This window comes from Mixophyes fleayi, chromosome 3, assembly GCF_038048845.1.
Source record: "Mixophyes fleayi isolate aMixFle1 chromosome 3, aMixFle1.hap1, whole genome shotgun sequence".
Lineage (NCBI taxonomy): Eukaryota > Metazoa > Chordata > Amphibia > Anura > Limnodynastidae > Mixophyes > Mixophyes fleayi.
Genome location: NC_134404.1, coordinates 272,513,357 through 272,533,782, shown reverse-complemented (window position 1 = coordinate 272,533,782; position 20,426 = coordinate 272,513,357). Strand labels below are relative to the sequence as shown.

General features: G+C 41.5%; 1 protein-coding gene across 1 annotated transcript in view; it reads left to right on the top strand.

The window, feature by feature from the left end:
• The window catches only part of GRM1 (glutamate metabotropic receptor 1), a gene marked incomplete at its 5' end in the record, with an annotated part of 396,475 nt that overhangs the window by 297,877 nt on the left and 78,172 nt on the right, over positions 1-20,426 (top strand). The window contains one exon of the mRNA XM_075203596.1: positions 5,595-5,830. Within this exon, the coding sequence (XP_075059697.1) occupies positions 5,595-5,830 (236 nt within the window). The remainder of the gene's footprint in view (positions 1-5,594; positions 5,831-20,426) is intronic.

Here is a 20,426-nt window from a genome sequence, read left to right as displayed (position 1 = left end):
AACATATTAAAGTAATTCTATCTTTTTCCAATAAGCATTGTCTAAGTGATTCGTTTTTCCAAAGCACAAAATGATTTATTTAGCAGACGCAAAATTTAGCAGTTCAATACATAATTATAATACAGTACAGCCGATACCAAAGATACATACATACGGCCGCGATTGCTGCCCACTCTGCTGGATCCAGCTAGAACAGTACATCACTCCAGAATACTGTGGTCAGAGAATGACTGCAGCCAGTGCCAGCAAAGCTGTATTATATGCACTCAGTGTTACAGAGAAAACAATGCAGATGATGTGGCTTGTTTCTATTGGTCCAGGTTTCAGGAAGGTCTAGTGTACTGCAGGTCATAGGCCAGTTCGAACCAAAATATCCAAAGGTGGGGGTCATCTCTCCAGGGGATGTGCTCCGACTTTCCCACCAAGAATCTAGTTTCAACTAGTCTATTTGCATTTTACAGTCTGTATCACTTTAAACATTTATTCCCTAACATCGCTAACTAATGTGCGATTCCTTCGGCGAATGAACCAGACAACTCTGATGAAAAGGGGATTAAAATGATACTAAACATTACATAGTTCCTGCAACCTGAACCTTAAATATCACTAAAGTGTACATATAACCTTAAAATATATATAACTACAACTTAAATACCATCTGCTCATAAATCACTGGGGAATGGAACCATTATAATATGAAATATATAAATGACTAAATGTGCGAGTGTGTGCGTGCGTATTTTACTGCGTGATCGCGCCATGCCACGTGTTACGTGGCATACTGATTGCAATCGCACGGTAAAACAACATTAACTAATATACTTTCGTTCATCCAATTATACGACTTCGACAAACATTACATCAATAGCATTCACATTTAACTAATAGACTCATTGCCCCAACTGATCACCAACATTATTAGCACCACTATTACAACAATAAATACCTTCCTACACAGACACACTACACTAATCAGTAATGCCCCCTCATATTACATCACTACCCCTCAGCCACTCCACATTAAACCAATGACACCACCTGACCACACATTACACCAATGCCTTGTTACCATCATGAAAATTGGGCCAAGACTTCACAAACTTGCATTCATCTACAACCTAACATATCAATAATTTATGCAGGTTTGGACAGTTTTGGTCCAATTTCCATCAGTTTACCTGCTTTGTTATTTGTTACCTGATGGGAAACAAGGAAAACTGCCCAACCTGTATCCATGTACAACATAATTTAATGTACCAGTGCAAGAGGTCTAAACTATTTTACTCGATCTAGTCATCAAACCACAGGTGGAGAGCCAGGGAGATGGAATAGATATAGATAGATTTGTACATTCTGGGTCTGATGCTGAGTTGATCTTATGGCAAAGTTTCCAAAGTATTTAGCGGGCTGTATGCTCAGTCACACAATTATGTTGGTCAGAGAATTGTTGTCTTGTGTTAGCTGTGTAGAGGGTGTATAGTATTTTGAGGATGTATTTAATACAAAATAATGGTTTCCTACTTTCATTTGTATTCCAGAAGGAATACAATAGCTGCTGTATTATTTCAAGCCTAATAGTGAATGTGTTTTTCTATATCAAAGCAAAAATGTTAAAAAATTTTGGAGTGTGGAGAGTATTTATATGTGGGTGCTCATATGCATGACGTAAGCCTGATATAAACCTGGCGTGTATGTTACAGGTGCAGACCTGGACACATCTTTAGATGCCTATGACCTATTTGTATGGGCTTCTTTTTTTTCTTCTTAATTTATGCCCAATTTGTAAACAATGTAGCATCGAGCCCTATGTTTTCTGAACCTTTTAATTGAATTTAAATAATTACTGTTGCCGATGTTTGTAATTGTTTCAGCATACACAGTTTATTGAGTAATGCTGAGCTTAAACAAAGCAAGAAGTATAGTGGATATAATGGTTTTAGTGTTATCAAAGGAACAAACCTTTTGTTATACTTAAATGTCTCGGGTTATTGATTATTTTGTGTAAGCAAGAAATTTGCCTTCCTTTTAGTTACTGGAGAATCATGTTGTCTAGTCATGAGAAAAATATTCTCAGGATGCAGTTCAATAAGTGCTTCATTGATACAGATTTATTACCTCACAATTTTTTTTATCAACAATGCAATAGAATAACCCTAGTTTTTTTCCCCTGCAAATCTTTTGTAAGGAAATTACATTTTAAAGGAGACCTCCACCCAGAGAGTTTACCTGGTGATAAAAATATCCATTCCCTGGAAACCCTATTTCTCAGAATTATGACAGGAAAATCGTACAGCCTTTAAAACTGTACTACAACCGACAGAAAATATTTTTTTATCGTTCAGAAGCCATTGTCTACATAAGTGGCTTCTGATTGGTCCTCCCGCTCACACCCCCACCCCCCTCTGCAGCATCACACAGTACTTTTTAGACAAACCAGAAAGCCCTGGAAAATACTGCTACATGGAACAACTTCCTGGGCTCTGGGGAGGGGATAGAGCCTATTAGTAGCAGGTGGTATTAGCGCTTTACGTATTATCAGTAGACCATTCATAATGTGGTGGCTGCTTTGAATATTGCAGATTTCAACAATGGTAAACACAACTGACAAACCCATAATGTTTCGTTCATTGTATTCAATGTATTTTCACAAAGGACAGGAAGAAAATATTGTATCTTGGTAAAGGCCCTTCCTTTCCCAAGATGCCACTAAATGTCTTATTCACTCTCTGATCATCTCCCGCATAGACTACTGTAACCTCCTCCTTACTGGCCTCCCCCACTCTCACCTCGCTCCCCTTCGATCTGTACTTAATGCTGCCGCTAGGCTCATCTTCCTTTCTCGCCGCTCCTCTTCTGTCTCCCCCCTCTACCAATCCCTTCACTGGCTCCCCTTACCCTACAGAATCCTGTTCAAGCTCCTCACTCTTACATACAAGGCCCTTGCCAACTCCACAGCACCCTACATCTCCTCCCTCCTCTCTATTCATGCTACATCCGGCCCTCTCCGATCGGCCAATGACCGTCGCCTCTCTTCCCCCCTGATCACATCCTCCCACGCGCGTATCCAAGACTTCTCCCGCGCTGCCCCCCTCCACTGGAAGCAGCTCCCCCGCTCTATCAGAACTTCCCCTAATCTGTCCAGTTTCAAACGGTGTCTAAAAACCCACCTTTTTCTTAAAGCTTTCCAGTCTCCCACTTAACTTCCTACCTTTTCTTCTGACTCTTCCTCCTCATTCCCCTTCCCCTATCCTTATCCTCCGTTCCTCCTTCTCTCCCTCTCTCCCCTGTGTCTCTCTGTCAGTCTTCCCCTCCCCTTAGATTGTACGCTCCTTCGAGCAGGGTCTTCTCTCCTCCTGTCTTCACCACTTTTAACTCTGCTCGCCAGCTACCTAGCCTTACTCCTTGAGGACTCTCTTCCCCATCCCCTCTCGCTTCCTCCTCTTCCCCTGGGGGTCTCCCTCTCATCCGTGCCCTCCCTCCTTGGTGCCGTTGTTGGCTGACCTTCCCCCGCCCCTCTAGCTGTGCCTTGAGCTCACTGAGTTACTGTGATTATTGTTTACTGTTCTGTGCCGTCTCTCCTCATATTGTTATTTTGTTTGTCCCTGTACGGCGCCGCGGACACCTAGTGGCGCCTTATAAATAAAAATTAATACTACTAATAATAATAATAATAATAATTATATTACACACAAATCAATCTGTGCTAATACTCTGCAGTGTGAAGTAACATTTTTCCCTACTGTCTAAAATTTCTCCTTCAATAAAGATTGATTTAAGAAGCATTTTTTTTAATTAAAGATAATGATATGAGTTAAGTTACAAGTAATTCAAATTACCTTAAACCCTGGCTCAGCACATGCTGTGAAAGGACTATCAACTATAGTTTGTAGCAAACTAACAGAAATGCACACTTAGAATAGCAATGATTGAAAGTAAGAATGAACTTTTACCTTTTTAATCATAGTTCAACAGTCAATAGTTTCCAGCAACAGTCCAACAATATCTCAAATCCAGTAACTTTTAGGATCTCAAATAGCATGGATTTACTGGAGGGAGATCATGTCAAACAAAACTTATTTACTTTTTTGACTGGGTGACTAAAGGAATAGATCAAGTGGGGGCCATAGATGTAGCTTATCTAGACACTGTCCCACATTGCAGACTGTTAAATAAACTTGAAAACTTCAGATTGGATTGTAAGGTGTTTGCTTATGTACAAAAGTGATAAAATTAAACAAAACAAATTACAAATATACAGAATTACATCCCACAAAATTGCATAATTACATAAGGAAAACACTTAGAGAGGTCCCTTTTCATGAGAGTTTACATTGTAGAAAGGATGAGTGGACACAAAGAGGGTGATACTAAGTGGTGGAGCAAGGGTGGGTGATGCGGAGTTGGGAGAGTTAGGATGAGAACTGGTTTTGAAAATTTCTGTCTGTGGAAACAGAGGGTATCATTTCTGACCCAGCCAAACAGACTAAGTCACCTGTGCATGATTAAAGAAATCCTAGACTTGACATAAGAAACACAGATTTAAACCTTGGCAATTTTACAATTGTTCTCAATCAACTCAGTTATTCTAAATTAAGCTGGTACTTTACAATGATTCATTTTAACTACCCACATTTAAACAGTAACAAGGGAGTAAACAATGTACAACAATCTACCATATACCAGATATGGAGTGAGCCAAATGATAATGAGGGCCACAAGTCTGCAACTAAGTTTGTGTATGATCCTATAGGGGCCATGGTGTCAATTTTGAATGCATTTAAAGCATGACTTGAATGCATCAATTTAACATCCATAAGTATGGGGATTAAAGGGACAAAAACTGTTACATGTGTCTAAATTATGACATAAAATAATCTAAGATAATTAACCTTTAAATTATATGGTTAAAAACTGAACTTGTTAATCTAATTTCAAACAAGCTACAAAACTCTAGAATTACAGTATGTAACAAAAGAAAATGCACTGTTTAAACTATGTATTCACTGTATTCTATATAGTTTGCTCATTCTTGCATTTTGCAGCTTATACCAAAAATCCATTGTTTAGGGTTGCACTGAACAGCAGATTCTGAATACAGCACTTCATGGTTGCTATTTCTAGGAATGCGGATTTATCAAGTCCAAGTAGTGATACATGGATGTAACATTCCATCTGTGAGTCCCATAGCAAAATTTGGCTAATGGTCCAGAGATGCCAATCCATACTCCAGAGACTCACTTTCCCTGCTCAGGCACAGTGTTGCCCCTTTTCATTTCCAGAACTGAAAACTCAAATGGGAATTTGCTGAGCATGCATCAGTTCATGTTTAAAAGAATAGAGTGGAAGGCTTCAGCAGCAGATGTAAAGGCATTACTCGGCTCCTTTTACCTCTAGGTCTCATAGCCACCGAATTCTGCAACAGCAGTAATTCTGCCACTGTAGTTATACAATATAGTCCCCATCACACTGCAACATTTTACATAAATTCAATTGTAGAGACTTTGATCATTATATTTGACCCTCAATAGTTCACAGTGCTTTTTAGACTTGGTTTTATGTTCAAATATGAACTGCTTTCATTTTTACTCTTTTAGTGATGGCTGGGCAGACAGAGATGAAGTTACAGATGGCTTTGAAGTCGAAGCCAATGGAGGGATTACTATAAAGCTTCAGTCTCCAGAGGTGAGGTCCTTTGACGACTATTTTCTAAGTCTACGTTTGGATACTAATTCCCGAAACCCTTGGTTTAGTGAGTTTTGGCAATACCGATTCCAATGTCGTATTCCAGGACATCCACAAGAGAATCCTAACTTTAAAAAGATATGCAAAGGTAAGGCTATTGTTTATTTGATTATTTAAGAATTGTATTTTATGCTATTATCAAAATTTCAAGCTTTAAATTATTTATTTAGTTGAAGTCAATGTTCTCTATTTCACACAAATGGTTGTTGTAATGAGTGCTTTAAAAGATTTTTAACACTTTACTTAAAGATCACATGTTGCACACAGATTGAACACTTTATTTGCTTAGAGACCAGTCTGTATTGTCTACTAGCACAAAGATCAAAAGGTCTTTATTAAACACAAGTCAGTAGAAATTGTGTCTGTATTGTACACTAGCCATCAGAGAATGGAGCTTTATCTCTATGCAGTTGTATAGCTCTGCTTGTAGTAGGTTGTCATGGTGTTGTACAGGAGCTGTGGCCATCAGAAGTTGGATGTAGAGACCACTTATTATTAACTTACTTTATACTCTAACTGCTATACTACACCTACTAAGTCAATTACCATTTCATACACTAGAATTAATTCCACTAGTTTAATCTGTTTTATCCTATTAACTACTATTACATCAATAGACTATATGTCTTATACCACATTTCTTATTCTGTAATTTCTAAAACACTTCTCCCTATTTAGCAAAACTGGGACAAGAAGGAACTGCTGGGAGATGTCATGATTTATTGACTCGATTTTGAAAGTGAAGTGGGTAGCAAACACGACAGCAGATAGTGAGGAGGGCAGTGGAAGTGTGGGAGGGGAGAGGAGAGAGCTGAAGGTGGTAAAAAAGCGATAAGGGTTGGAGGATTGGGAGGAAATGAGAGCCTGAAAGAGGGATTGTTTAGAGAGTGATAGGACTGATCTGTAAAAGGCAAGTATGAACTTGAATTGAAGGAAGTTAGCATGAGTGTGTGACTTTCTCCAGAGCGGTTCTGCACTGTGTGAGCATTTTGGAATATAGCGGGTAAGTTTTGATTGCCACGGTTGAGGCTGGGACCGTCGAAGCTTTTTGGTGACAGCCGGGGCGACAGAGTCAAGAGTGGTGGTAAGGGTCTGATTATAGAAGGAGTCAGCCTCATTGGGGCAAGAAAAAGATTGCAGAGTGGAGTGAGACCAGGGAGGAGGAAAATGTGGTAGGATTAATAGTGTCAATGGTGAATGTAAACTTAGGTGAGAGGGGTGGGGAGATGGAGGTGAGGAGGAGGTGAGGAAAAGATGAGAACAGGATAGGTAAGTAAAGTGTGAGACAGCAGAGGTTGTGGGAGAGAAAAAAGAAAGTAAAGATGTAAAAAGATCAGCAAGGGAATGGGAAGTATTTAGGACAGTGGAGGAATGGCTGAGTAAAAAAATAGTTAGTATTAGTTAAAATAGTTAGATTAGACAGTGACATTAGGCAGAAGTGGAGAGGGATTATATAACATTAGGCATAGTGGAAGGTGTACTGAGGTGGCTGTGCATGATCACTGGACAAGTAGGAGCTGGAGAGCCAATTAAAAACTCAGGGTAAGTGGAGGAGTAAGTCTGGTTAAGTGAGAATACAAGCACCACCAAAAGTGAAACCAACAAGTCATAATAAAACTGCAGCTATAAGAATTAAGGTTGAGAAACAGATCAGCAGCCACTGTCCAGGCAGTGCACAATGCAGGTGCATGAGGTTGAGGATATCAGAACTCACAGATTATTATTATTATTATTATTATCATTTATTTGTTAGGCGCCACAAGGTATCCGCAGCGCCGCACACAGTACTAACAGTAGACTATACAGGGTGAAACCATACAGAACAATGATTAAAAAGTACCAATACTTCAGAAACACCGTCTAGTCATATGCAGTAAAAACGGAGCTGAAGAACAGGTATGGATACAGTAGGGGGGGGGGGGGGCCTGCTCATACGAGCTTACATTCATAGGGAGGGTAAACAGACCAGGCACAAGAGGAGCCAGTTGAGGCAAGAGGAGAGAAGGGAGGACGAGCAAAGGGAGGAGATGGGGGTTAAGTAGATGGTTGGTAGGCTTTGAGGAAGAGGTGAGTTTTGAGTGCACATTTGAAGGAGCACAGAGTAGGAGAGAGACGGATGGAACGAGGGAGGTCGTTCCAGAGAAGGGGGGCTGCACGGGAAAAGTCTTGGATTCTGTAGTGGGAAGAGGTGATAAGGGTGGAGGAGAGGCGGCGGTCGTTGGCCGAGCGCAGGGAGCGGGCAGGAGTGTGAATGGAGAGGAGGTTAGAGATATAAGGGGCAGTAGAGTTGGAGAGAGTCTTGTAAGTGGTGGTGAGGAGTTTGAAAAGGATTCTGTAGGGTAAGGGGATTATTATTGAATGTTGTCATCCTATAGCTGTGTTTCCAGGTAGAATGTTCCCCTCCTGTTATCCTCTTGTTCAACTATTGTGTAACTCTTACTATGCTATCTAAAATTTGTAAATACACTTGTAACAAATCCACACTTAGAACAAATACACTGACTAATACAGTCTCTGCTGGTTAGGTAGGGTCATAGAGCCATGTGATCATGTTCTTGAATTAACACCCACGAATTACACACACTACAAATACAGAAATACAATTTATAAAGAAACAAATAGTTAGGATGTAAGTATACCACATATCTGAAAGAGAAAATTGCACATCTGATTCCTTAACGATAACTGGTGCAGGAGTGTAGCTCCCACCACCCAACCATCTCTACTGTCTCACCTTACCCCACCACTACACCTTAGCTTCACACCAAGCTACACTCATTCAGCACATTTACAACCATATTTTTAACACTTTTAGGGCTAGATTTACTAAGCTGCGGGTTTGAAAAAGTGGGGATGTTGCCTCTAGCAACCAATCAGATTCTAGCTTTCATTTATTTAGTGCTTTCTACAAAATGAAAGCTAGAATCTGATTGGTTGCTATAGGCAACATCCCCACTTTTTCAAACCCGCAGCTTAGTAAATCTAGCCCTTAGTGCTCAAACTATCACTCACATTATTACTTCTTACAACCCCAGGTCTCAATACGAGGAACCATCTACTTCCACTCATCCACCCTCTATGGACCATTATCACATCTAAACATCTCATTTCTACAGAACGCAGCTCGTGTACAAGAACAAAATCATGCCAACATTTTTTTACTAGGTGGTGGAACCTGTGTCTGCAATGAACACACATTATCTCTCAAAATATTGAACACAATAGGACATCCTAAACTGTACCATAGAGAAAGGAGATTACAGCGTACTCCAACCACCAAAGAATTGGAATTGTATAGTACACTAGCTTCCAGAGAAAGTTTTTTGTATTGTACACAAGTCACCATAGAGTCTATACTGTATTTTAACTATCCAAAAATAGGCTCTGTATTGTATATTAGAGACCACAAAATGGAGTCTGTGAAAGGATAGACCACCTATGCCACCCTGTCTGTTGTTGCTGCCACAGTAGGAGGAGCCTGCTGCCACCACTGAACTCCTTTATGGCATCCAGAACCACATTCCTTCTGTGTAACTGTCGTTGCTAGTGTACTCCCATTCTGGTACACTTGGGCTGGTACCACTAACCTCTTACTATTGATCAGGGTGCTGTAGATGGATCCTATCACACTGGCCAGAGCTGCAGGGTAGCGGGCAGAGTGGTGGTATTAGGAGCTGGGTCCAAATTTCAGAACATCTGGAGGACGGATTAGATTTAGGGTCTAAATCTGTAGGTCACAGGATTACAGCAATGTTGAAAAAGTTGTCAAACAGGGTCTTGAAGCAGAGAGTAATGTTTATTTCACTCAAGTGTCCTGACAAGGACAGTTCCACTGATTAAAGGTATCAGTGGTCAGGTCAGATGGAACATCAGAATGATACATTTCAGTGTACAAGGGCTCTCTTTCTATATATAGTTGGAGACTCGGAACTGGAGGCAGCGGCTGGAGACTCGGAACTGGAGGCAACGGTTGGAGATACGGAACGGGGCAGCACGGTGGCAGGATACTCGGTTGTAGAGGCTGCGACAGGAGACTCAGGACCAGACACAGTGGCAAGAGACTCAGGACCGGACATAGTGGCAGGTGATGGCACCTCAGAGCTGGAGGCAGATGATGGCACCGCGGAACTGGAGGCAGATGATGGCACTGCGGAGCTGTAGGCAGATGATGGCACCACGGAACAGAAGACAGAGGCTGGGACCTTGGAACAGGAGACAGAGGCTGGGACCTTGAAACAGGAGACAGAGGCTGGGACCTTGAAACAGGAGACAGAGGCTGGGACCTCGGAACAGGAGACAGAGGCTGGGACCTCGGAACAGGAGACAGAGGATGGGACCTCGGAACAGGAGACAGAGGCTAGCGCTTCAGGACAGGTGGCTGGCGCTGGCGCCTCAGGACAGGCGACTGGCGCTGGCGCCTCAGGACAGGCGGCTGGAGCTGGCGCCTCAGGACATGCGGCTGGAGCTGGCGCCTCAGGACAGGCGGCTGTGGTTAGCATATTGGGTCTCATCCCAGAGAGCAGAAATGGTGAAATGTAAACAAATCCGGAATGCGGAGAGGAAAAAACAGAGGATGGTTCAGTAGGCTGTCAGGGTCTGCGGAAAGGGCAGTCTTGTAAGAAGTGTTCATTACTGACACAGTAGAGACACAGTTTGTTAATTATTCTGCGCCGTAGCTCCTCTTCGGTCAGATGGAAACGAGGACCACCTGTTAACATGGAATTTATTACACCATAGTTTTTAGTAGGCTGCAAATTTGTAGAAGCACAATTCCGAGGTGCTGTTTGCACAGATTCAGCAACAGAGAAGGGGGGTTGAGACACATCAGTAGCTTCTGAATTAGGAGAGACAGAATCTAACAGTCTCCTGAGTGGGTCCATAAGCAAAGTAGAAAATTTAGCCAGCTGAGAGCGTAGCAGGTTTATGTCCATTTGTAAAGCCTGTAGCTCTGGCAATTCAAAAGTTGGTAAAGCAGACATGTTCCAAAAAAAAATGAAAATGAATTGCAGAACAGAAAGGTCCCAGAATAAAAAGCTGTTTTTTGGGCAGGTTATACTGTCACGGTTAAATGCAGGAATACAGCTAGGAGCCACGAATATGGCGAAAAACACTCAATGTTTATTTGCTGAAGTGTACAAACAGTAGGTTATCATGAGTTTGTTGTAAATACCAGGTACAAAGCTGATGCAGGAAGCAAGAGGTAATATGAACTTGCAGAAAACACCAGGTACACAGCTGATGCAGGGTAGCAGGTGGTATGGAGAGATCCCAAGCAGCAAGTAACCAGAAGCATAGCAGAAGGCAGGTACAACAAAGTAACAACAGGATGTAACAACAATAACCAGCAATGAATGCTGGGAGAGACAAGTAAAAGAAGGACACAACCAGGTGCAAGGAATAATTAGTGAACAGTTTAACCCCTAATACACACAAGGAAGGCGCAACAGCAGCACCTCTGGGGAACAGAGGTACTGTCACAATACATATATATAATAACAAAGTCCAAAAGGCAGGAGCTGCCAGGCAATGCAGCATGCAATGCAAGGCTTGCAGGCAGATCCTGATTTTTAGAATCAGGATGCAATTTGCTTATTTACGCTTATCTGTGATATCCTACAACCTACCTGTGATTTCCTGCTCCTTATTTTGGACACCATGGACATCTGACAGCAAGTCTAATTACCCCTTCCTTTCCCTTAAGGGGTATTGGACAATCGCATCAAAAGGATGTCATCCGACATTCCTGGCCAGAAAAAGTTCTGTGTCAGGCGCTTCAGTGTTCGGTCTCTTCCCTGGTGTTCCGCCATAGGGATTTCATTGGCAACTGATATTAGTTGTGCGCGAAAGCCCAGTGGAACTTGTTCCCAGACTCGTATATCACTATCTTTCCTCTGGGCTGGGTTATGCAGGTGTAGAGCCTAAATACTGTAGTTTAGCAGCTTGGCTCCGGGTAATAGTGTTGAGAAATGCAGTCACAATTTCACCCCCAACGTCGTTGCCTAAGATCACATAGTTGGGAGGCCGTCCATAACGGCAACATCTCAAAACTCCTGGCCATCTCCCCAGTCCAGATACACCCTTCCAACAGGCACTTTCTTCTCCAGTCCATCTACCACAGTAACTTTGGCAGTGCGTCCCTGCAATACTGCAGCAGGATCAATAAGATGGGTAATTGAGGCCTCTGTGTCTCTGTCCTTCACCCTGCAGGGGTCCTACGTGGACCGGCTGCAGGTTTCTCCACATGTTTTTTGGGGGTCTTTTGGACAAACAAGTGACTCACTCACATAAGTGACTGCTGAGTCAACTTTAGACATGCCACACTCTGTTGGGCTGGCAGGGGTGGAAACAGTCTCTGGGGTGCTGGGGCTGTGGGATAGTCCATCCTTAAATGACCGGTTTTCCCGCAGCTGTAGCACTTTCTCTCCAGCCTGGGCTGCAATGGTCTCTGATAACTCCCAGGGACAGGGCAGGGAGTGGCTATCGAGGGGTACCCAAAAGGTTAGGTGCTTGCTTTTGGGGTTGAGAAGAAGAGGGGTGTCTCCCTGTTTATACAGTGATTTGGTGTTGGTTGTTAACCTGGCGCTTCTGCCAGTGTGGCCTCACTGTCACATACTGATCCGCCAGCTGTGCGGCTGCATCCAGGGTGCCTGGCTTCCTGTCCAGCATCCATTCTGTCACCTCCGGTGCCCACCGACTGTGAAATTGTTCTCGGCACATCAAATCTATAACTTTCACCACAGTCTGGGAACCTGGTCCTCACACCCACTTCCTGACAGACTCCTGCAGCAGGTTGGCAACTCTTCATGGATGGCTTAGAGTTTCTTGGTAAGGTCCCGGAACTTCAAACGATAGGTCTCTGGAGTAATAGTGTACCGTTTAAGGAGTGCCCTTTTCACTATATCATAGTTCGCACAGTTCTATGTGGACACCCCATGGTAGGCCTCCACTGCACATACTTGCAGTGTGGGCACCAGATACTTAAGCCATTCCTCTCTGGGTACAGTGTGTATCCTGCCGATCCTTTCAAATACTTGTAGGTGCTCATCAATATTCCCAACACAGTCCTCAAATTTAGGGCAATGTAGAAATGACAGTCCTGATCCTCTAGAGGGCGCCTCCCCCCTGTGTCTGCATGGCTGGTTCCCTTACCTCTTGGTGCCATGCTTCGATGACCTGTGTCCGCTCAGCTGCAGATCCGATGTCCCCTAAGGCCGCCAGCTCGATCTTTAGCACGGCAGCCCTGCGCTCATCATAGGACAGAGAGGCTGGTTGTGCGAGTGCAGTCTGCTGGGTAGAGGTCGCTGCTGTCTGGGGGTCTGGTTCACCTCCTTCCTGATCGTCACCTGGGCCGCCACCTTGGCCACTGCCACCATCAGTTTCCTCCACCTGGGTACCATGCTGTTGGTGCCATTCCCTCAACGCTTCTCTCATCACCGCCCTGTTAGGCGAATGGCTGATGTCAATGCCCTTGGCACTGCACAGAGTCTCGTTGTCTGCCCTGGACTAGTTGGTGTAATCAGACATCCTTTGCGTTCTCCTGCCTGCAGTTATTCCTCTCCTGAATAATTTGGCTCTCCTGATTGCTTCATGAAAAGCTGCATGGGGTTATCCCACTGCTTGCCAACAGTAATATCTGTGACAGGGTGTACCACCTATGCCATCCTGTCTGTTGTTGCTGGGAACCGGCTGGGCTTACTCTCCCACCATCCCCTTTCGTTAATCTGAATATGCCCCTCTTGCTGCAGTAGGAGGAGCCTGCTGCCACCACTGGACACCTTAATGGCATCCAGAACCACATTCCTTCTGGGTAACTGTCACTGCTAGTGTACTCCTGTGCTGTTACACTTGGGCTGGTACCCCTGACTGCTTACTATGCATCAAGGTGCTGTAGATGGATCCCCAGGAGCTCTGGCCTATCATATTTGCCAGAGCTGCTGGGTAGCGAGCAGGGCGGTGGTACTAGGAGCTGGGTCCCAGCTACAGAGCAGCCGGAGGACGGATTAGATTTAGGGTCTCATCTGTAGGTCACAGGATTACAGCAATATTGAAGAAGTTGTCAAGCAGGGTCTTGAAGCAGAGAATGATGTTTATTTTGCTCAAATTTCCTGACAAGGACAGTTCCACTGATTAAAGGTATCAGTGGTCAGGTCAGATGGAACATCAGAATGATACATTTCAGTGTACAAGGTCTCTCTTTTTATATAGCTTTAGACACGGCCTCGCAGGCTATTTTTAGAATTAGGATGCAATTTGTTTACCCAAACATGGATTTACATGCAATATAAAGCTAACAATATTTACACTTATCTGTGATATCCTTAAACCTTGCAGTGATTTCCTGCTTCTTATTTTGGACACAGTGGGCATCTGACAGCAAGTCTAATTACCCCTTCCTTTATCTTAAGGGGTATTAGGCACTCACATCAAAGGGTCTAATTAACATGAGATTAGCAAGGGTGCTTTCGTCCAACAGTTGCAGAGTACACATTCTCGGTCAGGGTCAATAATGTAGAGGCCAATTCAGCTTGAGCTGGACCGATTGAAGTTTTGGACACACCTAAGATACGTGTTTTTCTATCATATCACTTGCACCAGCTACAGGACAGTTGGAAGTGCCGAGTGATAGTGATGACGGCTGCGTAAGCAAGCGAGAACAAGTGTTTGCAATCAGGAGCAACTGCAAAAATGTATTTGTACAGTAGACATTAATAACATCCTGATAAATTAATTTCATGGAAAAAATAATGAGAAAAAACAACTATTTTTTAATGTTTTTTCTTTAATGGCTATATTATTAACATGTGACCATAAATGATTTTTTTTTCTTGTAGTTGTTTAGAGACGTGAGTTTATAAAAACACACACAAAACATTTTGCGTGCCTTAATGAATCAGTCCCATAATGTTATTTCCCCTAAATGTAGTTGCAATAACTGTTTTGGCCTATTTGATAAGCCAAGCCATCTTTTTATAGTGAACTATTAAATATTTTAGAGCATTAGATTTTAGAACAACATATTAACTGAGAAAGTAACTGCTACAATGAACACTCATGCTGTATTTGAAATATATTTTAATAAGCACTGAGAAATATCCAATTAGTTTGAACTGCAGTGATCCATAACACCCTATGGTTACACTTAAAGAGCCAACCATTTTCTTTCAAAAATATTACACATACATCAGTATTATTTTATTCATTATCTTTTTTATTGTATGCATTTCATTCTGATTTCCTAACATATTTCATAGCTGGAAATTGTAAAATCCTACGTAAAGGTACAAAAGGTAATTATTTCCACCTGATGCTATGATTTCTTTTAACGTTTCTTCAGTTTATAGTTCAAGAGGCATGTTACCATGGCAACCAATAAATTTACATATCTTGAAGAGTTTTAAAGATTTGCAGAATTGATTCAAGGGTATGATGGTAATAATTGCACATCTCCTTTTGATTTAACAGTTTAGCACTGGCCCTGTTTAGCATTGTGTCATTTGAACAGCTCTAAAACTGTTGTGCTCTCACAACAGTATATAAATGGTAGAAAGGAAACAGATTTCCCTCTCAAATGTAAAGTAGTATATAATTCCAATAATTACATTATAGTCTGAAGTGAAGCCAAAGTTTTTTTGAGTTTTATACAAACAAATAAAAGCATAGCCAAAGTATACCAAAAAATAAAATTTAAACCCAGCGAGTAATCAGACACAGTGGATTACTTACCAGGTTCTAGGCTCAGAATATACTGTACGCGCATTGCTGGCAATCATGTTGAGTGATTGGCAGGCACACTAATCGTGGAAGGTCCTAACATACTGGGATGTCGCAAAGTGGAAATGTTCATGATGAAAGTATAGGTGTTATGTGCCTATAAACAGTATAATATAAAATGTGACAGAAGCACGGGGAAAGTGCCAAATAGCAGGTATACACATGTCTTATAAGCTCCAGGGAGATTGCTTGTGTGTGGGAAAGAGCTTCCCAAAGATTGTGTTCAGTTGTAGGAAAAGCACCTATCCTTCACTTTAGAGAGGATGGTCCTGTGTATTAATTAGAGGCTAGGGGCCTGAGTCATTAAGGCAAAAAAGGAGTAAATGTTCTCTGGGACAAACCATGTTACAACTTAAGGGGTGCAAATTAGTTTATTATTTTGCACATAAGTTAAATACTGGAAGTTTTTTCATGTAGCATACAAATACTTGATAGCTTTATTATTACACTGAAATTTAAAGTTGATCTAGGACATGTCCTACCCCAACTATAAATATGTCCCCACATTTTAAATTTAGCTCCCCCTCCAATGCAACATGGTTTTGCCCAGGTGCAAATGTTACTCCTTTTTTATGCTTTGCTCTCCTTAATGACTCAGGCCCTAGGTCTTTTGTTTATGTTTTATTTTATTTTATTTTGTTGCTGGTGAATAAAAACTAGCTGCAGCCACTTAAAACAAAGCTCTGGACTGGTGTTATGTCCTTGGCTGATGTGTATGAAGTGCATTCGTCTACCCCAGAAGATTGTAACCCCAATACAATCGTGTGACAAATACTAAAACCAATAATAATATGTCACGGGTGCACACTGTGCAATGCTCAATGAATTGGTTCCTGGGTGCACTGTTACTGGTGGCTCTTTTGGTGTTTTGTCCTTGTCTGATTCCTGATTTTGACTATTGAACTGGATTCTGTTTTCATACTGTTTCTGCATAACTATTGCCGGTACTCGGCTGACATTAACCTTGTCTTCTAAAAGAGTAGAGAGGTACCACTGCACAAGAGCTGATTTATTAAATCCTTAGAAGTTAAGGTCTTTCTCTATTCATGTATCCCTTATTTTGGTATTATATTTCCTATGTTTTAAATTAACAAGGTTGCTACCACTGAACTCTATTCATATAGTTTCACTCCACAGCAGAAATAAAGAAGTTCCAGTAAAATATTGGTGCACTTGGACCAGTACTAGCAATTATAATGATTACATTGATAAAACTTTATTGTCTCTTTCTTAAAATAAATCAGTCTCATTTAAAATCCTCTCTCTATAGCAATTTCAAATCCTCTCTCTATAGCAAACAGGTTTGCCTCTTATTATGAGGATCTGTATAACCTAAAGAAAGACGTAACTCTGTCCCAGCCCTCTAGTGAAGTAGTTAAAAATTTTCTTGCATATGTCTCACTTCCATCCTTATCTCCTGAGGAGGCGGAGGTATCAAGGTGATTCTCTCCCCTACATCCCACGCAGGTGGAATTTCCCTATGGTACCGGATACTCTTAACTCCCATTGACAATCGGGTTTTACCGATTCAAGCTGTCTGGGAATCTGACCTAAATATCACTATTTCAGAAGAGGTATGGGGGAGAGTCTTCCTAAACATATATAAGATGTCAAAGTGTATTAACCATTCGGAAATGTTGACTAAAATTGTTCACAGGTTATATCTTACTCCAGATAAGCTGCATAAAATCTGACCATCGGAATCTAAATATTGTTGGAGGAATTGTGGTGAAATTGGTACGCTTATGCACATCTTTTGGTCTTGCTCGAAACTTCAAACATTGTGGACCGAAATCTTTCATTCAATCTCTCAGGTCTCCAAAAATAATATCTCTCCTTCCCCAGATATGGCTTTACTTCATTTGTATCCTAAATATTTCCAGCGACACAATCATTATGTCACTGGACATAGTCTCATTGCAGCAAGAGCTGCAATAGCCCAGAACTGGAAATCACCTCTAATTCCAGCACCCCCTAAAATTATTAACAAGATCCAAGATAGCTACAAAATGGAAACCATAGGTTTTAATCTGCCTACAGGGGCTTCCTCCCAGCTTGTTAAGTGGTTTTTACGAATCACAGCTCAATCTTTGATCCGTGAGTACTAGACCCACTGGTACACTTTCTATAACCGGATAGTCTCTTGTCTTGGCTTGTCCCCCCCTCCCCCCCTTTATCCGTCTATTTTTCTTGTCTGTTCTCTTTGCCGTCTTTGGCTTATGTATACTGGGTCATAAGATGTGTTGTTGTCTGTACCAATATTTTTTCTCATTTTTATTTACTTGTTTGATTGTTTATCTAAGCAGTGTGGATTGTTCAAAATTACTGATCTGCTGTATGTACTCTGCAACCACTGCTATGTTTGTAATATGCTTTTCTAAAAAATTCTATAAAAACCTTTTGAGTTAAAAAAATATATCAGTCTCTTCTTGGACAAGGTCATTGGTTTATTAAAAAAAGTGAAATATTTTTAAAACAATATAAGCAAAGTGTAATGTTAAAAAGTTGGTGATTTAATTTTTTTTCTGTCTAGATGTGTATCACAGTCTCTAATATATCTGAAAACAATATTACTATATTAAATGTGGGGTTCGTTGTAGGGTTATCTTATCTTCATTTATAGGGTAATGTTTTCTCTGTCACTATGTTTTTCATGGATCTAGTTTGCTAATCCTTGTTACCAATTGTCCCTTTCCTATAAACATGTCTGGCTCATAGATAAGTCTTAGGGCCAACTGAGTACCTGTAAGCTTAACTCATTTTAAAAAGGGATAACACTACCTTTGTCACTATTTGTTATTGACAGATAGTAGGCCCAAATGTGGCAAGGGCTGTTTCCTATTATAAGGTGAGATGAGGACTTTTTGTTAAGGGGCACATTGTGAAGAGTTGCAGAGATAAGGTTCTTTTCCTCTTGGCCTCAAACATGTCACTTTCCACCTACCCCATTGTTATGGTCAGTGGCTTCTCTGCAGTAAATGACAGCAAAAAGAGTGCAGGATGACATGATTCTCCTACAATCCATCCTACATGATTGTATTGTGGTGACAGGAACAGAACAGGTAGAGGAAATATTTTCCCATATTTCTACTCTTCTCTTCCTTTAAGTTGCATGTTGGTTCTTTACACTGACCTTCAGGTGATGGATGGAGACTGTGAGTGCAAAATACTACTGCCATCTCAGGCAGCAGAAAAGAGCAGAAAACACTAATAATTTAAGTATAATTGTATGGTATTCGACCAGGGCCTTATCCACTCAGCACTATTAATTCATTTTCTCACTTCACTTGTGTAAATGAGTTTTACACTTGGACTGATGGGTGCTGTAGGCCCTTATGGGCTCTATATTCCCAGAGTTCTAGAATGGGGTGTGGTCCAGAGGTTCCACCCCCAGAACCTGTTATGCCCCCACCCAAGGTATAGCTTGCTGGTGTGGAGCGCTGCACTTCATCTCCTGTATCCCCAGTGGTCTAGTGAGGCAGTGACGCGACCGTCTATATGACATTGCTGCTCATGCACAAACTAGAAGTGCTGTTCTTTCCGATATATATGAATGAGACGCAGCCTTAGGAGCTGCATATGTGTACGTGTATGTGATATTAAAGTAATTTAATTGTTTTCCAATCAGCATTGTCTATGCCATTTGTGTGGTTCCAAAGCATAAGCAATTTATTTAGCAAAAGCAAAAGTTTAGCAATTCAATAAATAAGTACAGTACAGCCGGTACCTGATAGATAGATACATACATACATACATACATACATACATGCGATGCGCCCGCTGCGATCAGTTGCGCTTTCTGCTGGATCCAGCTAGACAGTCCTCAGTCCAGAAGACTGTGGTCAGAGTGACTGTGTAGCTGGTTCCAGGGAGCTGTATATATACATTTAGTGATACAGTGAAGACAATAAAAGTGACTTGGCAAGTTTCAGGTTCCAGGGAGGTCTAGTGCAAAGCAGTTCATAGGTCAGTTCAAACAAGCCCCTCCAAGGGTGGGGGTCAACATTCCAAGGGTGGGGGTCTGCTGTCCACATGCTTACTTAGTTTTTCCGGCCAACAACTGGCTCAAACTGGTCTATTAGCATTACACAGACAATATCATTCTAATCATTTATTTCCTATCATCGATAACTAGCGCAGGCAATGTGCGATCCTTTCGGCGAATGAACCGGACAACTGCGGATAAATAGGGGATTAGAATGATACCAAACATGACATGCTTCCCGTGACCTGAACTTAAAATATCACTAAAGTGTGCATATAACCTTATAATATATAACTATAAACCAAATAACATCTGCTCATAAACGACTGTGGAATGGAACCATTATAAATATGAAATATATATATAAATGAATGTGAAAGTGTATGTGTGCGTGCTTTTTTCATGCGATTGCGCCATAACACGTAACACGTGGCGTACTGATCGCAATTGCACGGTAAAACAATATTAATCAATATATTTTCTTTCATCCAATTATACGACTTTGACAGTGACCTGTTAAAACAACACTCCATTAATGTTACTGCACGGAGATGTAGTGTCCAAAAACTTATAACCTGCATATGCATGAAACATCCTGCTGCAACCATTAACCCTGTGAGTACCTGCATAACTGTTTGATACAAGTTCTCAAATAAACCAACAACTTGGCTAAACATTTAAACTTGTGTTGACTGACATCCCTATCCAACACTGCTGACACCTTATAGGCACCAAAGTTTCTGCCAATAGGCTATGGGAGAAATCGCTTAAACAAAAAAATGGTAGAAGAGATATGGAGAAATGAAAGGAATCCAATGATTCAGAATCTTCCATGTTTGATACAAGGGAAAATGCACAGTACAAGGCTAGTATGAGCTTGGCAAAACTAAATGGCAGAATTGCACAACATGGAAATTCGCCATGGAAA